At 41.2% G+C, this 22,528-nt stretch overlaps 1 protein-coding gene across 1 annotated transcript in view; it reads left to right on the forward strand.

Moving 5' to 3' along the window:
* tmeff2a (transmembrane protein with EGF-like and two follistatin-like domains 2a) overlaps nucleotides 1-22,528 on the forward strand; it is a 135,465-nt gene that overhangs the window by 43,845 nt on the left and 69,092 nt on the right. The window contains exons 3-4 of the mRNA XM_052521840.1: nucleotides 6,186-6,315; nucleotides 19,325-19,351. Of these exons, the coding sequence (XP_052377800.1) occupies nucleotides 6,186-6,315; nucleotides 19,325-19,351 (157 nt within the window). The remainder of the gene's footprint in view (nucleotides 1-6,185; nucleotides 6,316-19,324; nucleotides 19,352-22,528) is intronic.

Here is a 22,528-nt window from a genome sequence, read left to right on the forward strand (position 1 = left end):
TCAATTATCAGCTTCTTGATATACCACACCTGTCAGCTGGATGGATTATTTTTCACAAAGGAGAAATTCACACCAACAAGGAAGTAAACAAAGTTGTGCTCAAATTGTAAAATATATTAGCATTTTGTACACATGGAAAATTTCTGGGATCTTTTATTTCAGCTCATGAAACCAACACGTTACACTTCTTTGTTCAGTACTGTATATATTGCTCAGAATGTGAGAGTAGTGCAGGTCCCTATCAGGTCTCGAACCTAGGCCACCAGCACCAATGACGAATGCCCTAACCACTGTCACAGTAAGCGATATCCCTCAGGCATGTGCTTATTGGGCCAGTATAGTTATGCCCCGTACAGAAGCAAAAGCTAACCCCTTCTCCCTCTGCACTTTTGAACTTTGAAGTACAGTACATTCGGGAAAATATTCAGACCCCTTTGACTTTTTCTATATTTTGTTACGTTACAGCCTTATTCTAAAATGGATGAAATATTTTTTCCCTCAATCTACACACAATACACTGTAATGACAAAGCGAAAAAAATAAAATAATAATAATAATGTTTGCAGTGGGGCAAAAAAGTATTTAGTCAGCCACCAATTGTGCAAGTTCTCCCACTTAAAAAGATGAGAGATGCCTGTGATTTTCATCATAGGTACACTTCAACTATGACAGACAAAATTAGAAGAAGAAAAAACAGAAAATCACATTGTAGGATTTTTAATGAATTTATTTGCAAATGATGGTGGAAAATATGGTGGTGGCAGCATCATTCTGTGTATATGTTTTTCAACAGCAGGGACTGGGAGACTAGTCAGGGTCGAGGGAAATATGAACAGAGAAAAGTACAGAGAGATCCTTGATAAAAACTTGCTCCAGAGTGCTCAGGACCTCAGACTGGGGCGACGGTTCACCTTCCAACAGGACAACGACCACACTTCCAAATGCAAATTAATTACTTAAAAATCATACAATGTGATTTTCTGGATTTTTGTTTTAGATTCCATCTCTCACAGTTGAAGTGTACCTATGATCAAAATTACAGACCTCTACATGCTTTGTAAGTAGGAAAACCTGCAAAATCGGAAGTGTATCAAATACTTGTTCTCCCCACTTTAGGTATTCCTTTTGTCCAATTGGCTGAGGGCAGTGAGGAGCGCTATAGAGATTGCGTCATCTGTGGATCTTTTGCGGCAGTATGTGAATTGGAGTGGTTCCAGGGTGTCTGGGATGATAGCATTGATGTGAACTATGACCAGCCTTTCAAAGCATTTCATAGCTATAGATGTGAGTGCTATTGGGCGGTAGTCATTTAGGCAGGTTACCTTTGTATTCTCGGGCATGGGGACTATCACGGTCTGCTTGAAACTAGTTGCTATTACAGATCGGGCCAGGAATAGGTTGAAAATGTCAGTGAAGAGACTAGTCACCTCGTCAGTGCATGTTCTGAGTATGCATCCTGGTATTCCGTCTGGCCTCACAGCATTGCGAATGTGAAGCTGTTTAAAGGTTGTTCCGATGATAATAACAACTCACATCAGCTATGGAGAGCAAGATCACACAGTCGTCCGGAACAGCTGGTGTTCTCATGTGTGCTTCAGTTTTGCTTGCCTCGAAGGCATTTAGCTCGTCAGGTAGACTCGCAGCTTGCGGCTGGGTTTCCCTTTGTAATCTGTTTTAGTTTGCAAGCGCTGCCACATCTGTCGAATATCAGAGCTGCTGTAGTAGGATTCAATCTTAGTCCTGTATTGACGCTTAGCCTGTTTGATGGCTAATTCGAGGTCTTGGTGGTGTTTCTTAAATGTTTCTGGATTAGTGTCCCCCTCCTGTGGGGACGATGTCGTCGATGCACTTTTTGATGAAGCCGGTGACTGATGTGATAAACTCCTCAATGTTATCAGATTAATCCCGGGACATATTCCAGTCTGTGCTAGCGAAACAGTCCAGTATTTTAGCATCCACTTTATCGGACCACTTCCGTATTGAGTGTGTTACTGGTATTTCCTGTTTGAGTTTTTGCTTGCAAGTAGGAAGGAGAAGAATATAGTTATGGTCTGATTTGCCAAATGCAGGGTGAGAGAGGGCCTTGTATGTGTTTCTGTGTGTGTAGTAAAAGTATTGTCGCCTCATTTCTAGGTGACATGCTGGTAGAAATGAGGTAGAACGAATTTCAGTTTCCTTGCATTAAAATCACTGTCCACAAGAAATGTAACCTCTGGATGTGTAATTTGTTGTTTGCTGATGGCTCCATACAACCCATTGATTGTGATCTTGGTGCTAGCATCCGTTTGTGGTGGTAAATAGATAGCTACGGAAAATATAGATGAAAACTTTCTTGGTAAATAGCATGGTCTGCAGATTGTGCACCAGAAGATTGTACACCAGCTGTTGTTAACAAAGAGAAACACTCCTCCCTTCTTATCCGAGTCTGCCGTCCGGTCTTGACAGTAAATAGAAAAACCATGGATATCATCCATGTCCTCGTTCAGACACTACACTGAGAAACATAGAATATGAGTTTTTCAGGTCCCTTTAATAGGATATTCTTAAATAAAGCTCATCTAGTTTGTTCTACAGTGATTGCATGTTCGCCAAAATGTGTCGAGATGTGCTTGCCATGTTCTAATGATATGTGTCTAGAACATTAATATGTAATATTCTGAGAACATGTTAGTTCTGTTTGACATTAAGAGAATGGTCTCTTGGAAACAGTCCTTGCACGTCACTGGGTCATTCCTATTGAAACGTTAGGTTAAGACCTAATGAGACTCTTAAGGGAACTCCTCTAAACTAGTTTGTTGTTATCTGGTTTACCTTTTAAGATCGAAATACACACTTTAGTGGCAATTGTCATGCTTTCATGACATTATGGTCATTTTTATGATTAACTGTTTGTATAAGTATAAGAATGTGACCAAGCACATTTTAATGTGTGTGAATCCAAGAGGTAGAGGAAACAGAAACCCGTACAAACCAAACATGACAACCCATCAGCATCAAGGGCACGCGTTTCCCTACACTGTGCACAACTTTTAACCAGAGCCCTACAGCCCTGTTCAAAAGTAGTGCACTATGAAGGGAATTAGGTGCCATTTGGGTCGACGCCAACCAGTTTTACAGAGCCTCAGTTCCATTTCCTAATCACCATGTTTATATCTGTCTCCACTGGCTGAATTGAATTGTCTGGCCCTGCAAAGCCTTCTGTGAATGGCTAGCCCTCTGCTTTTATTCATGTCTAGATGGGTGTAGAATGATGGATACCAATTTCAATGGATGGTTGGATACATAGATGGGTAGCGGATTCATTTATTCTTTTGTTTATTGATGCTGATGGGTTGTCATGTTTGGTTTGTATGGGTTTCAGATTCCTCTACCTCTCTGATTTACACACACTAAATTGTGCTTGGTCCCTTTCTTATACGTATACAGATAGAGATGCTCCTACTCTCGCTCTCTCTCTCCTTTTCACCTATTCTTATCTCTATCTTTTCACTACTCTTCTTTCTCTCTCCTCCTTTTCACTTATCTTCTTCATCCCTTACTTCCTGTCTCCATGTCTCTCTTGCGCTCTCCTTTTTATGTTCAACCTTGTCAAACAACTGCTATGTCCAATGTTATTCGGTGTGCAGCATGGGAGTCTGTGTCGAGTGACAATGTTTGCAATATTTGCGAACGCTTTGTGTGACCTGCAATGTCAAGGAGCCCTTTTCTACATAGTGTACAAAGTGCCCTGGCCCTGAATGATTGTGTGCCAGGACAGGTTCACAGGCTGGTAGACAACAGGTCTACATGTCCGTGCCTTATTTCTCTGCCGTAATATAAAGGAAGTGAAGGGAGGTTGGGGCGACAGGGGAAGTTGCTCACAACGCAGAACCACAGCAGCCCCTGCAGGTGTATTTGGGAACAACAGCTCAGCCAGCAGCCTGGAGTAGATACAATGGGTTGGGATGTAGATGGGCAAAGACACATACATTCATACACGCACACACACTAACCCAAAAACCTAACCTTAACCCTAACCATAAACCTAACCCTAGCTCCTAAACCTACTTCTAACCTTGAACACCCTAGAAATAGCATTTGACCTTGTAGGGACTTACAAAATGTCCCCAGTTGGTCAGATTTTTGTTAGTTTACTATTCTTGTGTGGACTACCATGTAAGTAGTTGAAATGCTACCATGTGCTCCAGGTTTTGTCACAGTGGAGGGCTGAAGTTCTGTTCAGAGGTGTGGTCCGTTTTGTAAGGCGCAGAAGGCCATGCCATATGGCCTTAGCCCATCGCTTTTGCTCACTGCAGAGAATAGCGGGGGATCAAATTCTCTCACCTTCTGTCTGTTCCTCTCTCCATCACTTCTCATTCACCCCTCTCCTTCAATCCCCACTTCCTCATATCCCTCTGTAACTTCATCCCTCATGCAGTTTTCTCTCATCCTTCAGTTTTCTGTCTGTCTCTCTGATTCCTCTTACAGCCATTGCCTGTTTATCTCCCTGCATGCTTTCTTTCTTTCTCTCCACTCCTCCTCTCTACCATCCCTCCTTATCGAAAAGGATGAAAGCCAGATTGGGCAACTGAGAACTCTGAGACATTGAGGCTCAGCGGCATCTTTGTGCCTGCATAGCTGTGCTCCGAGGCGGGGAGCGAATTCACACGGTTCCTCCTCCTCCTATGCCTGCCTCCCTAAGAGAGGGATATTTAAAAACCCCTCGCTCCCCTTAGGGAGAGAGAGAGACAGGGAGATGATCAGACTAGGGGAGGCTTTACAAAGAAAAACAGGCACTCTCCAAGACACCCGCAGGTTCTTTCCCTCAGTTGCATCATGACTAGCAAAAGACGCCCCTGGTGTTAAAAAACGGTGAGCCAGATGGAGAGGAGGATGAAAACGTACAGTATAAGCCACCCAGGCCGTATCTGTAGAATTGGCCATACTTTCTTTCTCTTGAAAAGGGGGAAGGAGTGAGAAGGGGAGAGTTCTTCCCTCCATCGTAGAGCTCTCAAATTATTTATATTTTACTGTGATCCCCCGCTCTTTTTCAAACATCTCTGTTACTTATTTACCCCTTCCTTTCTTTTTTCTGTCTCTAATTTCTTCCCGTTCTCCTTCTTTTTTTCCCAATCCTGTTTTTTCCACTCCTCTCCCCTTCACTTGTCCTCACCCTCCTCCCTCTTCCTTATTCCCCCATCCCTGACTTTCTATCTCCGAGTCTCTTATTTTCTCTACCCCTCCTCCTCACTACTCACCCTCCCTCCCTCTCTTCCATTTTTCCCTCTCTGTTGCTTTCTATCTCTAACTCTCTTCTTTCCTCTACACCCCCTCACTCTCTATCTCTCGTTCCCCTTCCCTTTCTTTCTCTCTCTTTGATCAGGGGCCAACCCTCTGTTCCTCCCCTCCTGCATTATGGCACCCTCCCTTACTCTCTCAGCCAGTTAAAAATGATCGCCTCTCTGTAGCCCTGCACCGCTTCCAGGCTCTAGAATCGATAGCATGGTTATTTTTGTGCTGCTCCTGGCAGTCAACTGACTGACTGTGTGTGTGTGTGTGTGTGTGTGTGTGTGTGTGTGTGTGTGTGTGTGTGTGTGTGTGTGTGTGTGTGTGTGTGTGTGTGTGTGTGTGTGTGTGTGCGTGTGTGCGTGTGCGTGCGTGCGCAGTGTTCTGCCAGAATGTGAACAGATGAAATGACAGCCTACTGTGCGTTATGCCGTTGTGTAGACCTGCACATTGTTCATCTATTAGGGGCCACCAGAGGCCTGTAAGAGACAGTCTAGCTCCTGTCCTGTGGGACACAAAATGTGGCCTCCAGGTATCCTTGTGATGTCACACATGGCGATGACATATTGTTTTGTGGTTTGCATTTCCAGTCTGTGTTCCTGAGCTACAAGCCTATACAGTATTTGTAGTTGAATCAACATGACAATAGAGATACTGTATTGTATATACAGTAGCCTAAGTTTACATGTCCCATAGTGCCGTAGGTCTAGAGATGGTGGTATAGTTCTGTGCATTGTACAAGAGCTACCTCTCCTATGTATAAACGCTGCACTAATATGAAATACATAAAGACACACAAAGAAATACGTTATGGATGCATAAGCTTGTATATAGGAAATCATAATGTATTACGTGGAGAGTCGAGATGGATGATTCATGTAATAATCTGACCATAACCTTAACCTTTGCTCTCTCTGCAGTGTAACAATGACTACGTCCCAGTTTGTGGCTCCAACAATGAGAACTACCAGAACGAGTGTTATCTACGCAGGGACGCCTGCAAGCAGCAGTCTGAAGTGCTGGTGGTGTCAGAGGGCTCTTGTCCTGTCGGTATGTAGCATCTCAAGGATGGATTTATACTGCACATGTTCATTTCCATGCATGCAGACACACAATCTCACACACACACACACACACACACACACACACACACACACACACACACACACACACACACACACACACACACACACACACACACACACACACACACACACACACAAAAAGCTAGGGAGAATTATTGCCACCTGCAAAGCTAGCCACTGAGCCACTTTTCAAGGCACAATAGAGTTCAGCGAAAGGGACTTTCCTAAAGCATGGTCACACATGCCTATTACTTCTAAGGGCTTTGTTAACCTTTTGTGTGTAGGGGGCAGTATTTTCATTTTTGTCTAAAAAAACGTACCCATTTGAAACTGCCTATTTCTCAGCCCCACAAACTAGAATATGCATATAATTGTCAGATTAGGATATAAAACACTCTAAAGTCTCCCAAACTGTAAAAACATTGTCTGTGAGTATAACAGAACTGATATTGCAGGCAAAAGCCTGAGGAAAATCCAATCAGGAAGTGCCTCTTATTTTGAAACCTCTCTGTTCCTATGCATGCCTATCCTCCATTTAAAGGTATATAGACCAGATTCCCTTTTCTATGGCTTCCCTAAGGTGTCAAGTCTTTAGACATAGTTTCAGACTTTTATTTTGAAAAATGAGCGTAAGTGGATAGGTGGGGGGGGCTCTCAGAGTGAGTTTTGCGCAACTGAGTAAAGCGGCCATTGTTTCTCCCGCTGTTATTGAAAAAGCTACACACTCGGTTGATATATATTTTTTATTTTACCTTTATTTAACCAGGAAAGTCAGTTAAGAACAAATTCTTATTTTCAATGACGGCCTAGGAACAGTGGGTTAACTGCCTGTTCAGGGGCAGAACGACAGATTTGTACCTTGTCAGCTCAGGGGTTTGAACTTGCAACCTTCCGGTTACTAGTCCAACGCTCTAAGCATTAGGCTATCGAATATATATTTTAAAAACAACTTGAGAATTGATTATAAAAAACATTTGACATGTTTCTGTGGACATTATGGATATTATTTGGAATATACGTCTGCGTTGTCGTGACCACTCTTTCCTGTGGATTTCTGAACATAACGCGACAATATTTTGGGTATAAAAATCATCTTTATGGAACAAAAGGAACATTTGTTGTGTAACTGGGAGTCTTGTGAGTGAAAACATCTGAAGATCAAAGGTAAACAATTTTTTTGATTGCTTTTCTGATTTTCTTGACCTAGCTACGTAATGCTTAGTGTACATACTGCTATGCTATCGATAAACTTACACAAACGCTTGGATTGCTTTCGCTGTAAAGCATAATTTCAAAATCTGAGACGACAGGTGGATTAACAAAAGGCTAAACTGTGTTTTGCAATATTGCACTTGTGATTTCATGAATATGAATATTTTTTTGTAATATTATTTGACTGTGGCGCTATGCTATTCAGCGGTTGCTGATGACAATGATCCCGGTACCGGGATGGGTAGCGTCAATAAGTTAAATGCTTCACTCAAGGGTTCTTGTGTGTGGGGAAATTTGAACCAAAAACGTTCTGTAAAGGTCTCTGAAGGAAGTGCCTATAGAAAGTTGGAAAAACTGTTTGAAGCCAATACATTCGCCTGCATTCCATTGTCAAAATATAAAGCCAAACTGACTTCATACACAGTACTTTAGTCCATCAAAGTTACTATTATAGCATGAAATTTGGAGACGCAGCCAAGCCGAGTCAATCTGCACTTTGTTGGCCGGGTTCAGCATCCACTAAGGTTGCTGGAACTGTGCTGGAAAAGACTGTAGAGAAGAACATATCAGAGCCAGCACAGCATGGTGAAAAGGGTATGAGACTATTCGTGCCATATTCACCACTACAGTAATCTAGGATTATCCCACGATTCCTTTATTCCAGATAAGAACCTACAAGCATGTTGAAAAGGTCTAGCGTTTAACATCTAGTAAGAGTCGTGTTCATTAGGGTATGCAACAGAAAACGTTTTAAAACGTTTTAAAATTGGACAATGATTGGACAAGTCCAGGTAGTCCGTCCCTTTTTCAGTCCGTTTTCTTCCGTTTGTTGTCTGACCAAAGTGAATCTTTGGCAAGGGGAACATGTTGGCTTCACTCAAAGTTTCACTGGCGGGGTAGAGTAGCACTCTTGGTGTGTCGCTGACTCAGTTAACCTCACTGCCAGCCTGGTCAACTCCACTTAGGGGACTTTAAACACTCATATAGCTCAGCAGTCCAAACCACACTCACAGGGAACACAGTCAGACTTGGAGTCGGAGTGTGTGTGTGGGAGGTTGTGATTTGTTTCGCAAGAAAAAACTTCACCTTCTCACCTGACTCACATGGAAGCTCTTAACTCTCTGTAAATTGCTTGTGTGTTTGTGATTTTCTGTGCGCGCGTGTGTGTGTGTGTGTGTACATGCGCGCGTGTTTGTGTGTCTTTTTGTATGAGAGAATGTCTTTTTCCACGTGATAAGAGCTAATTTCGAGAAACAGGCTTTAGAAAACAAATAGAAAGTGGTTGTACTTTGGCAGAACAGGCGTGATAGTGATGAGAATAGGCTGACAGCTCACTCCCCTCCTTCACAGCCAGCCCCCTCATCCCCTCTGTGTTTCTTTCCCTTTATTTCACTCCATTCTTCACTGTCACGTCAAAAGCGTGTGTGGTAAAAATCCATTTAGACACGATTTATGTACCGGCCAGTGACCCTTGGAAGTGGTCTTACAAACAAATGACAGGAATAAAAAAGGGAGTACAGAGCACAAGAAAGTTATTACCCTCTGTCGTGATGTCGTTATCGTTAATATGACGACATGCTATTTATCTAATAATTAACTATGTTTTATAATTACGTGATTAACTTAATCCTGTAACCATTAACTCAGTAACCTGGGGCACCACGGGAAAAGTGTGTTTATTGAGTGACCGTTTCCCGAATTTCTCTCCAAAAAATATCAGAATATCGATTTCATGACAGTCACTAATTAACTAATTTCCTCATCAGTCTCATTCTGAACATCGCATAATTCGTAAATCTGCACATACCTGGGTCTCATTAAATCATTCTGTACCACACAAATGTAGTTGATTATTCATTTACCAACAAGCTAAATGATAACATAAGATACACAAACAGTCTAGGTTATTGGTTAGAACTTAATACAATGGAAACAGGTCCCCAAACACAATATGACACGTGTAACACAAGATGGATATTTAAAGAAAGCAAGAGAGAGAGAAAGTGCATGAAAGTGCATGAGAGAAAAGCACACTTGCATACATTTGTAAATTATGCTTAGTTTAACCCGAACACCTTGCCCCGAACTGCAACATTTATGGGTCAGAACGATAATGCATGTATTTACGTGTTGAAGATCTCCGTTGGGTATCTCTTCGTGGGCCGAGTTCCGCTTAGTGGGATAGGTTTGGTCGATGCCCTGTACTTTCGATGGCTTGAGTCTCCTTCGTTATCGAGTGTATGTCTCTGATTGTCCACACGATGTCACAATGTCCTTTCTCTCAGTTGTCTGTTTCCTTTGACTCATTCTGTGAGAGTGGTCTTCTTAGGGGGCTAATCAGCTGTGTCGACGTTCCCGGCTTGGATAGGAGGGCCATGTAGACAACCGATGACTTGAAGAGAATAACCGGTTGGTCCTTGAATTCACCTTCTTAGATTCAGTAATCAATCGTAGCATTGTTTGTTTAGATGTTCCTTTGTCCTCTTCCTCAACTTAGTCTGCAATGTCAATTCTTAACATGTTTTATACCCAAGGGTAGAAAGGGGCATTCCCATCTTTATGACACACTCTCTGGGTTCCCTGTGGTGTAGGTAGTTACAAGGCAAGGCATCAGAACTTACAATAATCTTGTTTAGACAACTTGAATCACAGTTTGTTAAAAAAATATATCTTTGATCTGAATATTGTACATATGTACATGTACATATAATGAAAACTCTTCAAGTTACAACGTCATCATTTCACTCTCAATGACATCACAAAATCGACCTTCATTTTCATATTCCATCTATCATTGTTACCAACATTTTGGCTGATAAAATATAATGTCCCAAATTGCATTTACTGAGGTAGATTCTCCATAAGGCCCACACAGACATTCCAGTCCCAAACACTAAACACTGCCTTAAGATTTCCAATGGGCGTGTGATTTGCACTTTTCGCACCAAAGTACATTCATATCTAGGAGACAGAACATGTCTCCTTCCTGAGCTTTATGACGGCTGCGTGGTCCCATGGTGTTTATACTTGCGTACTTATGTTTGTACAAATGAACGTGGTACCTTCAGACATTTAGAAATTGCTCCCAAGGATGAACCAGACTTGTGGAGGTCTACAATTTTCTTTCTGACGTCTTGGCTGATTTCTTTTGATTTTGCCCTGATGTCAAGCAAAGAGGCACTGCTGGAAAAATTACTTGTGTCATGCACAAAGTAGATTTCCTAACTGACTTGCCAAAACTATAGTTTGTTAACAAGAAATGTGTGTAGTGGTTGAAAAACAAGTTTTAATGACTCCAACCTAAGTGTTTGTAAACTTCCAACTTCAACTGTATATTTAACTAGGCAAGTCATTTAAGAACAAATTCTTATTTACTATGACGGCCTAGGAACAGTGTCCTAACTGCCTTGTTAAGGGGCAGAAATACAGGTTTTACCTTGTCAGCTCGGGTATTTCATCTAGCAACCCTTGGTTACTGGCCAACGCTCTAACCACTAGGCTACCTGCCACCCCGAGTGTTGGGCTGGAGAAAAATCCTGCACACAGGACCTTTCAAGGACTGGTGTTGGACATCCCTGTTGGAAACGAAGCAGTCACAGAATGAACACAGGAATAGGATGTTTCTTTCCCATTTCCAGTCTACTACCCACTTGGCACGAACTGGTTAAACCAACGTTGTTTCAACATAAATTGTCAACGTACTGCGACGTGGAATCTATGTGGAAAGTACATTGGATTTGAAAAAAGTCATAAACGTACACAGTTGTTTTGTGGGTGAAATTTCAACCACAGGATTATGTCATTATATTTACCAATGTTCCATATTGACAAACCTTATAATATCTGTTGAATTTTTAATGTTGCGATAACATCAGAACTTCAACGTAATATCCTCCAAAAGAAAAAAAACAATAGGCTGAGCAGCACCTCCTACTGATCCATCTAGAGGTACCCGTTTGTCTCCTTTCCAGGGTTGCAAACCCAGCCCGCTTAGCTTTGATATTGACTGTCACCAATGTGGTATTGTGAGAATGATTGTTGACAAATCTCCACTTAATAGATTCACTGTTGCTATCAAAATGTAGATGTTGGATTCACATCTCCAGCGCAACCAAATATCTAAGTTAAAGAATATGACTAAATCAAATCTATTTGTATTTAAAGTTCAAGTTAAAGTTTGAGTTGGTTTGATTTAGTCCTATTAATTAACTTGTGATTAGTTAACAAATGATATGTTGCATTCAGGTCTCGATCTCAACCAAAAACAAAAGTTAAAGATTGGAAATATTCATGCATTGTATACAGTTCCTTAAATGTTGATATTTGGTTGTGTTGTCAACTAAACACATCTCAATTTTACCCTTGTAATATGTAAATAGTTAATTAAGGCTATTTTACAAACTAATGTAACAATATTTATTCAACTTTAAAATTAGTTACACATCCTTGGCCACATTTTGAGGTTACTGTAACAATAAATGTTAAAGTAGCATGCGAACGTTGCAGGTCTGTAGAGATCTTCACAATTGGATTAATAATCTGCACATGATCTGAAACGGCAATGACCACTTGAACCACTGTACTTAAATTATCTTAATTGCAGTCCAGGTAATGTTGGTTGTGCTAGTAGATGAAGTACAGTGATAAGATTAATATCTGTTAAAAGAAATTGTACCCCATTTTAACTTTGTTGTTCTTTTAAACGGTTGACAGCACAGTGAAATTATATTGGGAATTCAACACATTTTTGACTGTATTTTTGAGTGGGTGAAAATAGTTTATAATCTCATTGATCAACATATCAACCAAATATTTCCTAATTCTCCACTTTTAAATGACGTGGTGTGCACAGTGGGTAGTTCCTTTCATGGCTTAAATAAGAGCCGTCACTCAGTCCTTCATCTGCCTACTCAATCTCTCCCATCTTCTTCACTACCTCTAGAGAAAACATCACACAGTGTGATGGATGTATATGGATACCATGCCGATATGTTCCCCCATATGGTTTCCTTTGTGCTTAAATAGTTCATGACTCATGTTAGGACTCATGTTAAACTCTGGAATGGACTGTCAGTGAATGTGAATGTGATATGTTTGTATGTTTAAGATATGCCTGGACAAACGTGATACTGTATGTCCAGGCATATCTTAACAGCTGTCACGCCTTGGTCTTAGTATTTTGTGTTTTCTTTAATTATTTGTTCAGGCCAGGGTGTGACATGGGTTTATTGTGTTGTCGTATTGGGGTTTTTGTAGGCATTGGGATTGTGGCTGATTAGGGGTGTGTCTAGCATAGGCTTGGCTGCCTGAGGCGGTTCTCAATCAGAGTCAGGTGATTCTCGTTGTCTCTGATTGGGAACCATATTCAGGTAGCTTGGGTTTCACTGTGTATTTTGTGGGTGATTGTTCCTGTCTTTGTGTTTGCACCAGATAGGGCTGTTTCGGTTTTCATTATTTCATTTCATTACTTTTGTCGTCTCTGCATGTACAGTTTTTTCTTTATTAAAATATATCATGAATCATCATCACGCTGCATTTTGGTCCGCTTCTCCTTCAACAGACGAACGCCATTACAACAGCATCTGATTTGGATGGTTCACACCCCAGGCATCTCAGTTCTCTGATAGGCTACGCTATCTCCATGAACACCTGTGTTTACATGTAAACAGGTCTGGTCTCCATCAGTACACTAGCCTACATGTTGACAACACAGCCCAGCTCCTTGTTGTTGTTTACCTCTGTAAACACGTCTGACAGCCGTGTGACAGCAGGGCTCTGTCCTCCCAGCAGCCCTGTGTGACCAGAGCCAAGGCCGAAAGGCCAGACGTCGGGATCTGATGTCTCTGCCAAATGGCAAACAAAAGGACACAGCGCCAAGGTTCGTAGTCATGCTACCATGCTACTGAGGCATGTGCTCAAATGCATTTCTTTAGGGCACCACTGTGTACTTCTGATATTTGAGTTTTTCTTTTTAAGTACTGTTTTACCAAGAAACTCTGTAGAGTTTCTATAAGGAAGAAGACCATGTATAAAAGTTGCTTAAAATGTTCCAGCCCTGGTTTTGCAGTGTTTATGATTTACAACATGACACGTATCTATAATTTAGCCTTCAAGTTGTATCATCTTTTATTTCTTAACCTTTTAACCCTATTTTCAACAGGCTGTTATAGCATAATTTGACAGCCCTCCTGCATCAATTTACATCATTAGTATCCTTTAGGCATGGGATGCTACTGTTACCCCATCAGATTGAGTGGTGGTGCTGCACTGTGGAGTGCAGTTAACCATTACCATAGCCACGTGGAACAGTGAAAACTGAGTCCATTTCCCCATAGGTGAACAAGTTTTTTTCCAACATGGCCGAAGGCAGGTGCTATTGAGGGAAAGTGACAACATTGTTACAATGTTTATTAAATATTTACCTTACTGAATCTCACCGTGAGCGTTTCCATCGCCTCCTTCCTCTCTCCTTTATTCCTTTCTCAAGCATGCAGAGAGAGGGGCTCTCATCAGTTTAATGAAATTCGTTTTGTTGTGAAAACAGATCAATATCGATGTTTCTAACCTGATTTCAGTTGGTTTTCCATTTTGTGACTTAAGTGGGTTACAGTCTGTCTGTTCCTATCAAACTGCAGATGTGTTCCTGCCTGTGCTCTAGGCCAGCATTCAGATAGACAGGCCACCACCAAGTATTCAGACTCCTTGACTTCTCCACATTTTTGTTACGTTACAGCCTTATTCTAAAATTGATTAAATAAAACATTTTCCTCATCAATCTACACACAATACTCCATAATGACAAAGTGAAAACAGGTTTTTAGAAAATTTTGCAAATGTGATAAACATAAAAAAACTGATTCTGAAATATAACATTGTTTAACACTTTTTTTTTGTTACTACCTGATTCCATATGTGTTATTTCACAGTGTTGATTTCTTCACTATTATTCTACAATGTAGAAAATAGTACAAATAAATAAAAACCCTTGAATGAGTATGTGTCCAAACGTTTGACTCTAAGATTTTTTGAAGGGTAGGATAATTAATGAGGAGTAAACTTGATTTATCTCCGTTCTTTATTAGAATTTTTCCATTGTAAACAAAAATGGTTTCATGCCATGAAAGGTACCAGACAGCAAATAGTTTCTGTAATGCAGGCATCCAGTCACAGCTCATTGAGCCATATGTTTGGTTGACTGGGAAGATGCACAATTCCAGAAATCGAAGGAAAATGTGTGGAGTCACTGTAACCTCTCTTCAGTAATCCCATCTGTCTGGTGAAAGACAGGAGTCTGTGACCATATTTAGTTAACCTGCGTGAATTGTAAAGTTTTATCCATCTTTTTAATCAAAAATAATGTATTAAGCTGCAAGGTGTAATAGCATGAGGGATAGTTTTGGAGATCAAGATTGTTGATCCACAGAAATGGACAGGAATGTGAAAAGAAAACAGATAGCAAAACCTGTGTGTGTGCATGTGTGTGGGTTTACATGCATGTGTAGGTTCCTGTGTGTGCTTGTATGCATTCGTATATGTGTGCTCACACACATTTCTGAAATGATTTAATTCATTCAAGTCCATGCCATGCATGCATATGGATGAGGGTGATTTGATTTGATTAGTTTGTACATGCGTGTAGATGCCATTATATCTTTGCTTCTGGTTCATGTCCTGCGCTATCCATCTGGTCTCAGCCAGAAATAATAATGAGAACTGTGGGCCGCAGAAATAGCCCGTTAAAACGCATACTTTGCTTTTACATGGAATGAGAAGTGGTTGAATACAGTTGGTTGCTTGAAATGTGGCCAATATCCACCCCTCAGCCCCCATGCATCTCTCTCTCTCAGGTTCCATTCAAAATGTTATAATCCAAAATTGTAATCAGTAATGGAATGTTTGGATCTGTAAATAAAATTACGAGCCTAGTTGGTTTAGCCACAGAAAAAGAATGGAACCTTCCCGCTAGCCATGATTGGCTGAGATGATGGGTGGGCTGGACATGCTGAGAGATGAGTTTAGATTGGTCTGCCATGGAGCACGATTCTGTCTATAATGAGCTTCTCAGTATGTGTAGGTAATCCTTTTAGTCAATTTTAGTATCATCTGACCAGAGTACCTTCTACCATATCTTTGGGGAGTCTCCCACATGCCAAAGTGTTTGCTTATTTTCTTTCTGGCCATTCTTCTGTAAAGCCCAGCTCTGTGGAGTGTACGACTTAAAGCGGTCCTATGGACAGATACTCCAATCTCCGCTGTGGAGCTTTGCAGCTCCTTCAGGGTTATCTTTCGTCCCTTTGTTTCCTCTCTGATTAATGCCCTCCTTGCCTGGTCTGTTAGTTTTGTTGGGCAGCCCTCTCTTGGCAGGTTTGTTGTGGTGCCATATTTTTTAAATAATGCATTTAATGGTGCTCCGTGGGATGTTCAAAGTTTCTGATATTTTTTAATGTCCCAACCCTGATCGGTACTTCTCCACAACTTTGTCCCTGACCTGTTTCGAGAGCTCCTTGGTCTTCATAGTTCCGCTTGCTTGGTTGTGCCCCTTGCTTAGTGGTGTTGCAGACTCTTGGGCCTTTCAGAACAGGTGTATATATACTTAGATCATGTGACACTTAAATCAAGTCCACCTGTGTGCAATCTAACTAATTACAGTATGTGACTTCTAAAGGTAATTGGTTGCACCAGAATTTATTTAGGGACTTCATAGCAAAGGGGGTGAATAAATATGCATGCATATGCATGTTTATCTAGCTATCTAGCTACATGTCTAAACAAAAGACTCTACTATGCAAGTAACCATTTCACGGTACCATTTTATTTGATATAGTGTTTGTTTACCAGAGACGTTTTTGTCAAGAACAACATGACCTGCACCAAATTCAATTTAGGATATAACATTAGGCCAATGAGACAGTGTCTAAATTCTAAAAATCTCCGGTAGAATGCCCTGCTTTTATTTCATCACACTCACAACCGTAAGTTATTTTATGTAATTAGCTCGCCATTAACTTGTAAATAATGATCTTGTTGTGAGTTTATTTTCATGTAATAATGAAAGACAACTGTATATTGACATGTCAATAGACGCAGTATAAACCATACTTTAGTCTTGAAATCTTTGGTTGTTTAGTACACAACTGTACTCACTGTTTAACACATGGCCTCACATGTAAATCCTTAAAGAGATGAGTGGGGCTAAGGCTTAAGAGGGTTTGAACGATGCTAGCTCTCCTGCATGTATACCAAAACATTCAAGGTTTCAAGTTTATCAACTTTCCAAGCAGAATTACTTTCCCATGGTTCCTCAACTGTAGTGTATGATATTCACTTTTCTAGTCTCTGCTTTTATCCAATGTAAAAAACACCATTTCAAATTTTGCTAAATAAATCCGAATCGAGCCAGTCGGTCACAAGTGAACGACATCTATTGCAATATAAATCAATGTTAGAGTTTACATACTGTAGATAACCTATAGCAATCGGGGAGAAGGGCCTTGGTCACAGAGGTGACCAAGAGCCTGATGGTCACTCTGACAGAGCTCCAGAGTTCCTCTGTGGAGATGGGAGAACCTTCCAGAAGAACAACCATCTATGCAGCACTCCAGCAATCAGGCCTATATTGCAGAGTGGCCAGACAGAATCCACTCCTCACTAAAATGCACATGACAGCCCGCTTGGAGTTTGCAAAAGGCATCTAAAAGGACTCAAGATTCTCTGGTCTGATGAATCCAAGATTGAACTCTTTGGCCTGAATGCCAAGTGTCACGTCTGGAGGAAACCTGGCACCATCCCTACGGTGAAGCATGGTGGTGGTAGCATTGTGATGTGGGGATGTTTTTCAGCGGGAGTGACTGGGAGACGAGACTGGATCGAGGGAAAGATGAAAAGTACAGAGAGATCCTTTATAAAAACCTGCTCCAGAGCGCTCGGGGCCTCAGACTGGGGCAAAGGTTCACCTGCCAACAGGACAACGACCCTAAGCACACAGTCAAGACAGCGCCGGATTGGCTTCTGAACAAGTCTCTGAATGTCCTTGAGTGGCCCAGCCAGAGCCCAGACTTGAACCCGATCGAACATCTCTGGAGAGGCCTGAAAATAGCTGTGTAGCAACGCTCCCAATCCAACCTGACAAAGCTTGAGAGGATCTGCAGAGAAGAATGGGAGAAACTCCTCAAATACAGGTGTGCCTAGCTTGTAGCGTCATACCCTAGAAGACTCGAGTCTGTAATCACTGCCAAAGGTGCTTCAACAAAGTTCTGAGTAAACGGTCTAAATACTGTATGTAAATGTGATATTTCATAATAAAAATAATTAAAAAATCTAGGTGTCTAAATACCTTCCAAAATATAACTTTTTAGAAAATCATTTGAAATTGACAAGTTGAAACATAGCCTTTAAATAATTAGCAGACAGAGTGCCTTGGTTTGAGGGCAGTGTGGGTTAACCACATTTTCTGCGCAAATCTGTCGAATATTGGCCTGATGGAAACTACAACTCCCTGCTAGATCGCACAGTTCGGGTTTGATCTGATTTACAGTATTTCTAGAGAAAATGCGCATTGAGCTCACAGAAAAAAAATGGAAAGAAATGGAATTCAAATAATTGAGTCAATTAGTTGGTAAAAAAAAAAAAAAAATACCAAAATGTTGGTTAATTGCTCAGCATTAGTAAGTGATGACAGTTACATTTTCTCTGTAATCGGTTACATGTAACGGATTATTATTCTGAATGCAAGTACGGATATTTGGACACGGCGAAGTCTCTCTGCTCTTTCTCCCTCTTACATTTTCTGTTTTTATCAGTATATATGCATTCTCAAATAGTACATTTTAAGTGAGTGTCAGTCTGTGAGTTTGTGTGAGAGTAATGCAACATAGCCTTAGGTGTCTGAGACACAGCAAGGTTAATAACTTTCCCCTGGTGTTCCTCTCCTCCCCAGTAAAATGTAGTCTTGATCTCAATAGGATCTCCTTGTTAAAATAAAGGTGAAATTAAAAAATAAAACAATAATGATTCTCTAAAGTATTAGTCTTTATCCTTTTCACTCATTGACAGACAGTCGTAAGGTTTACGGTAAAGAACAAAGATGGTTAACTAGGGGTCCTCGTTTTTAGGCTTTGCCTCGAGCTTTACAAAGGAAACCTGGGTCATGTTCATTAAGGCACACTGTAACAAACGTTATTTAACAATTTGCAACATTATATGAAAATGAACGTTTCTTATTGGATAAGTCCAGGTACTGCTTCCCTGTTTCAGACCATTTTCTCCTGTTTGGTGCATAATGATCATGGTGGGAGTGAATGTCTGCTTTCTCCCCTAGTCGGTTTAGCATAGTGGGCTGCTGCTTCTCATGTTACCACTGCAGCAGCTCCAATAAGTGGCCATCAGTATCCCTTTCAGAGGCATATCACTAAACAACATTGTAAGCTAGATTTCTTGGAGGACGCTTTACAAGAATGCAGCAGGATTTGAATGGGCATGCAGATGGAATGATATACCACACAACCATATTGAGCAAACATATACAAAGATGGTGATAGATTGGAAGATATCATTTTGTGATTGTGAGGTTGTGACATCATTTTGTGATTGTGAGGTTGTGATTAACCAATGCACACACATAACAGTTGTTAAGCAGGAGGCTTGGTTCATCTGTTGTCACAAACCATTCTCAGATGTTGTCTTTAATTCTCTCACTCTCTCCCTCTTTATCTCTCTCTCTCTCTACCCCTCTTTCTCACTCTCTCTCTCTCTCTCTCTCACAGATGCCGGGTCAGGCTCGGGAGATGACGGTAAGGTCGCTTTACTATTTTCTCTTCATTAGTTTTCATTTTCCCTTATATTACTGATGGGTCTGTACTCATTCTCCTTGCTTAGAAACAAGACTGGCACACTTCTTGGAAGTGAGCTTTCACATAACATATTCAGATGCGGAACGAATGCATATTCACAAACATGCACGCACACACTCAATAAACACACTGCATGGACAAATGAACAAACGCGCTCTAGAACACACACACACACACACAAACACAAACATTTGTTTGTATTCTCTCAGACATGCAGACATCCTGACACACACACCATGCAATAACTAAATAATCATGCATGTAAACAGTAAGAACACTCTAACATGCTTAGCAAACCCCTGTACCATGCAAATGACACCCTATTCCCTATATAGTGCACTACATTTGACCAGGGCCCATAAGTAGTGGAACATGTTGCCATTTGGGATGCAGCTATGGTCACAGAGCCTGGTGAGACAAACAGGAAATTAGTCCCTTTTCTGGAGTGTGTTGCTTGCTTCCTCTTCATCTCTCTCTCATCCCCCTAACTCTCCTTCTCTCCATAGCCCTCTCTCTCCGTCACCCACTCTCTCTCTCTTTACCCCTCTCTTCACACTCCTCCTAATGTTGCTGTTATAACCTGTATGGTGGCAGATCTGGGATAAAAGTAGAAAGGAATAGGAAGCTTTTGAGTAGGTGACAGCAAAGGTGTAGGTACGAGCGTACATGCTTGTGTGTATCTGTGCTAAAGAGAAGTAATTCTTGTAGCTGGATTTTCTGTATATACAGGTGTTTGTTTAGCTCATGTATGTTGATTTGTCTGTTTGCGTGCGTGCATGTGTTTGTGCGCTCTCGTTCGTTCATGCAAACATGTGTGTGTTCCTGTGTGTGTGTATGTGGGTTTGTCCATTCATTAGTGCATGTGGATGGAGGAATAACAAGTATCCCGGAGCCAGATATGATAAACAGATTGCACTCTGCCTATGGACCTCCAAATGAGAGACAGACAGAGAGAAGCGGAAATGAAGAGGGTGGGAGGTCAACCAGAGAAATAGGACAGAAATTACCATAGAGATGAGGAAGAGAGATAAAGAAAGGGAGGAAGCAGGAGGCAGAGAGTGAGAATGGAGGTAGAGTGATCGAATAAGATGGAGGGAGGGTTGACAATGATAAGGAGGAGGTAGAGATAGATGGAGAAATAATAGAAAGGGGAGGATGGCAGGAAGAAGGGATAGAGAAAATATGTCAGTTTATGGGTAAAAAGAAGGTAAAGACAGTTATAAAATGGGGTTAGAGTAGTACAGAGGCACTAACACAAGAACAGCCCCCAATAAAATTTGAATGTCTTTTAATGGCCGACGATGAATGTCAGAGCTGTTTATTTATGGTAGTCTGGTAGGTGAAATATAGATAAGGAGATTTGGACACACACACACTGTAAACCCCAATGTGCTGTCATTACTCAAAACTTTTGAGAAAACCTATTGCACAAAATATATCTTGTAGTCATTACACAAACCGATCACTGAGGGGTGTAAAACTCATTCCACGGAGGGCCGAATGTCTGTGGGTTTTTAGTTGCCTTTCAATTAAGACCTAGACAACAAGATGAGGGGAGTTCCTTCAAATAACCAGCTCATCATCAAGCTTTGATTATTTGAATCAGCTGTGTAGTGCTAAGGCAAAAAATATATCGTACAGTGGGCAAGTGAAAGTAAATTATAGGCCTATCCAACGTCTGTGGGAGGAATAAACAATGAAGCAGGGATTTTATGCAAACGTGTCTGTGGGAGGAGAGGCAACCCAAGGACCACTCCTGCATGCGCAAAGCAGCTAATCGTAGGCACTGTTTGAATATATTCATGGCTGGATGCTCCCTTCATTGAAATAATCATTTATTTAAATATAGACCTATTAAATCAATAATAGGCTATTTAGGCTATGAAGAAATAATCACTGACATGACTCTGTTGGTAGCCTAGCATAATATCTCCTTTCACTATCCATCTATCGGGGATGTCTTCAAGGATGTACCAAAGGATGCATAGGTTATCCCAAAACAGGGGCATCGTCTCTGTTAAAGGCTATTTGTCTCAGCTATCCCGCAAACTTAGGCTACCACTTGTTCACCTTATTATAGAGGGTAGTGTTTAGACATGTTAGGTTAAATTACTGTCTCAGATGGGGCTTTAACCAAACCCCTACCCCCCTGCCCTGTGGCTATGCAAGTGCAAGGTCCATGACAGGGGTTTGGGGGCAGCCCTTAAGCCCAACAGGGATTCGTGATCCTTTTCCACGCAATCCATGACTTACATTCACAAGATAATAAGCATGGCCTATGAGACTACTTTATTGGAAGTGTACATAAAACACCATGCAATTACACACGCATTTGTAATTTACCCTTTCGGTTTCGACATATAGTCTTCTGGGCGAGCTGTTACTCTCCAAGATACAATGCAAAGTGTTGGCATTACACAAGGGACTGAGGATAACATTGTAGCAAATTCGAAGGGCACCGTGACAGGGACTGATGCACGCAACTCATGTCTCTTTGCATTCTGACAACATTCCATGGCCGTTAGAATGGTATTGCTTTGGGGATACCGTGTGTGTGTGTGTGTGTGTGTGTGTGTGTGTGAGCATGCGCGTGTGTGCACAGCGCAGCACAGTGATGCCTGTATTACATCTCCCCCACCCCACACACCTGCATACACATACAACCCACCTGTTTCTACCTATGTATACTGAACAAAAATATAAATGGAACATGTAAAGTATTGGTCCCATGTTTCATGAGCTGAAATAAAAGATCCCAGAATTTTTGCATATGCACATAAAGCTTATTTCTCAAATTTTGTGCACAAATTTGTTTACATCCCTCTTAGTGAACCTTTGCCAAGATGATCCATCCACCTGACATGTGTGGCATATCAAGAAGTTGATTGAACAGCATGATCATTACACAGGTGCACCTTGTGATGGGGACAATAAAAGGCCACTCTAAAATGTGCAGTTTTGTCACACAACACAATTCCACAGATGTCTCAAGTTTTAAGGGAGCTGACTGCAGGATTGTCCACCAGAGCTGTTGCCAGATAATTGAATGTTAATTTCTCTACCATAAGCCCCCTTCAACGTTGTTTTAGAGAATTTGGCAGTACGTCCAACCAGCCT

This window comes from Oncorhynchus keta, chromosome 7, assembly GCF_023373465.1.
Source record: "Oncorhynchus keta strain PuntledgeMale-10-30-2019 chromosome 7, Oket_V2, whole genome shotgun sequence".
NCBI lineage: Eukaryota > Metazoa > Chordata > Actinopteri > Salmoniformes > Salmonidae > Oncorhynchus > Oncorhynchus keta.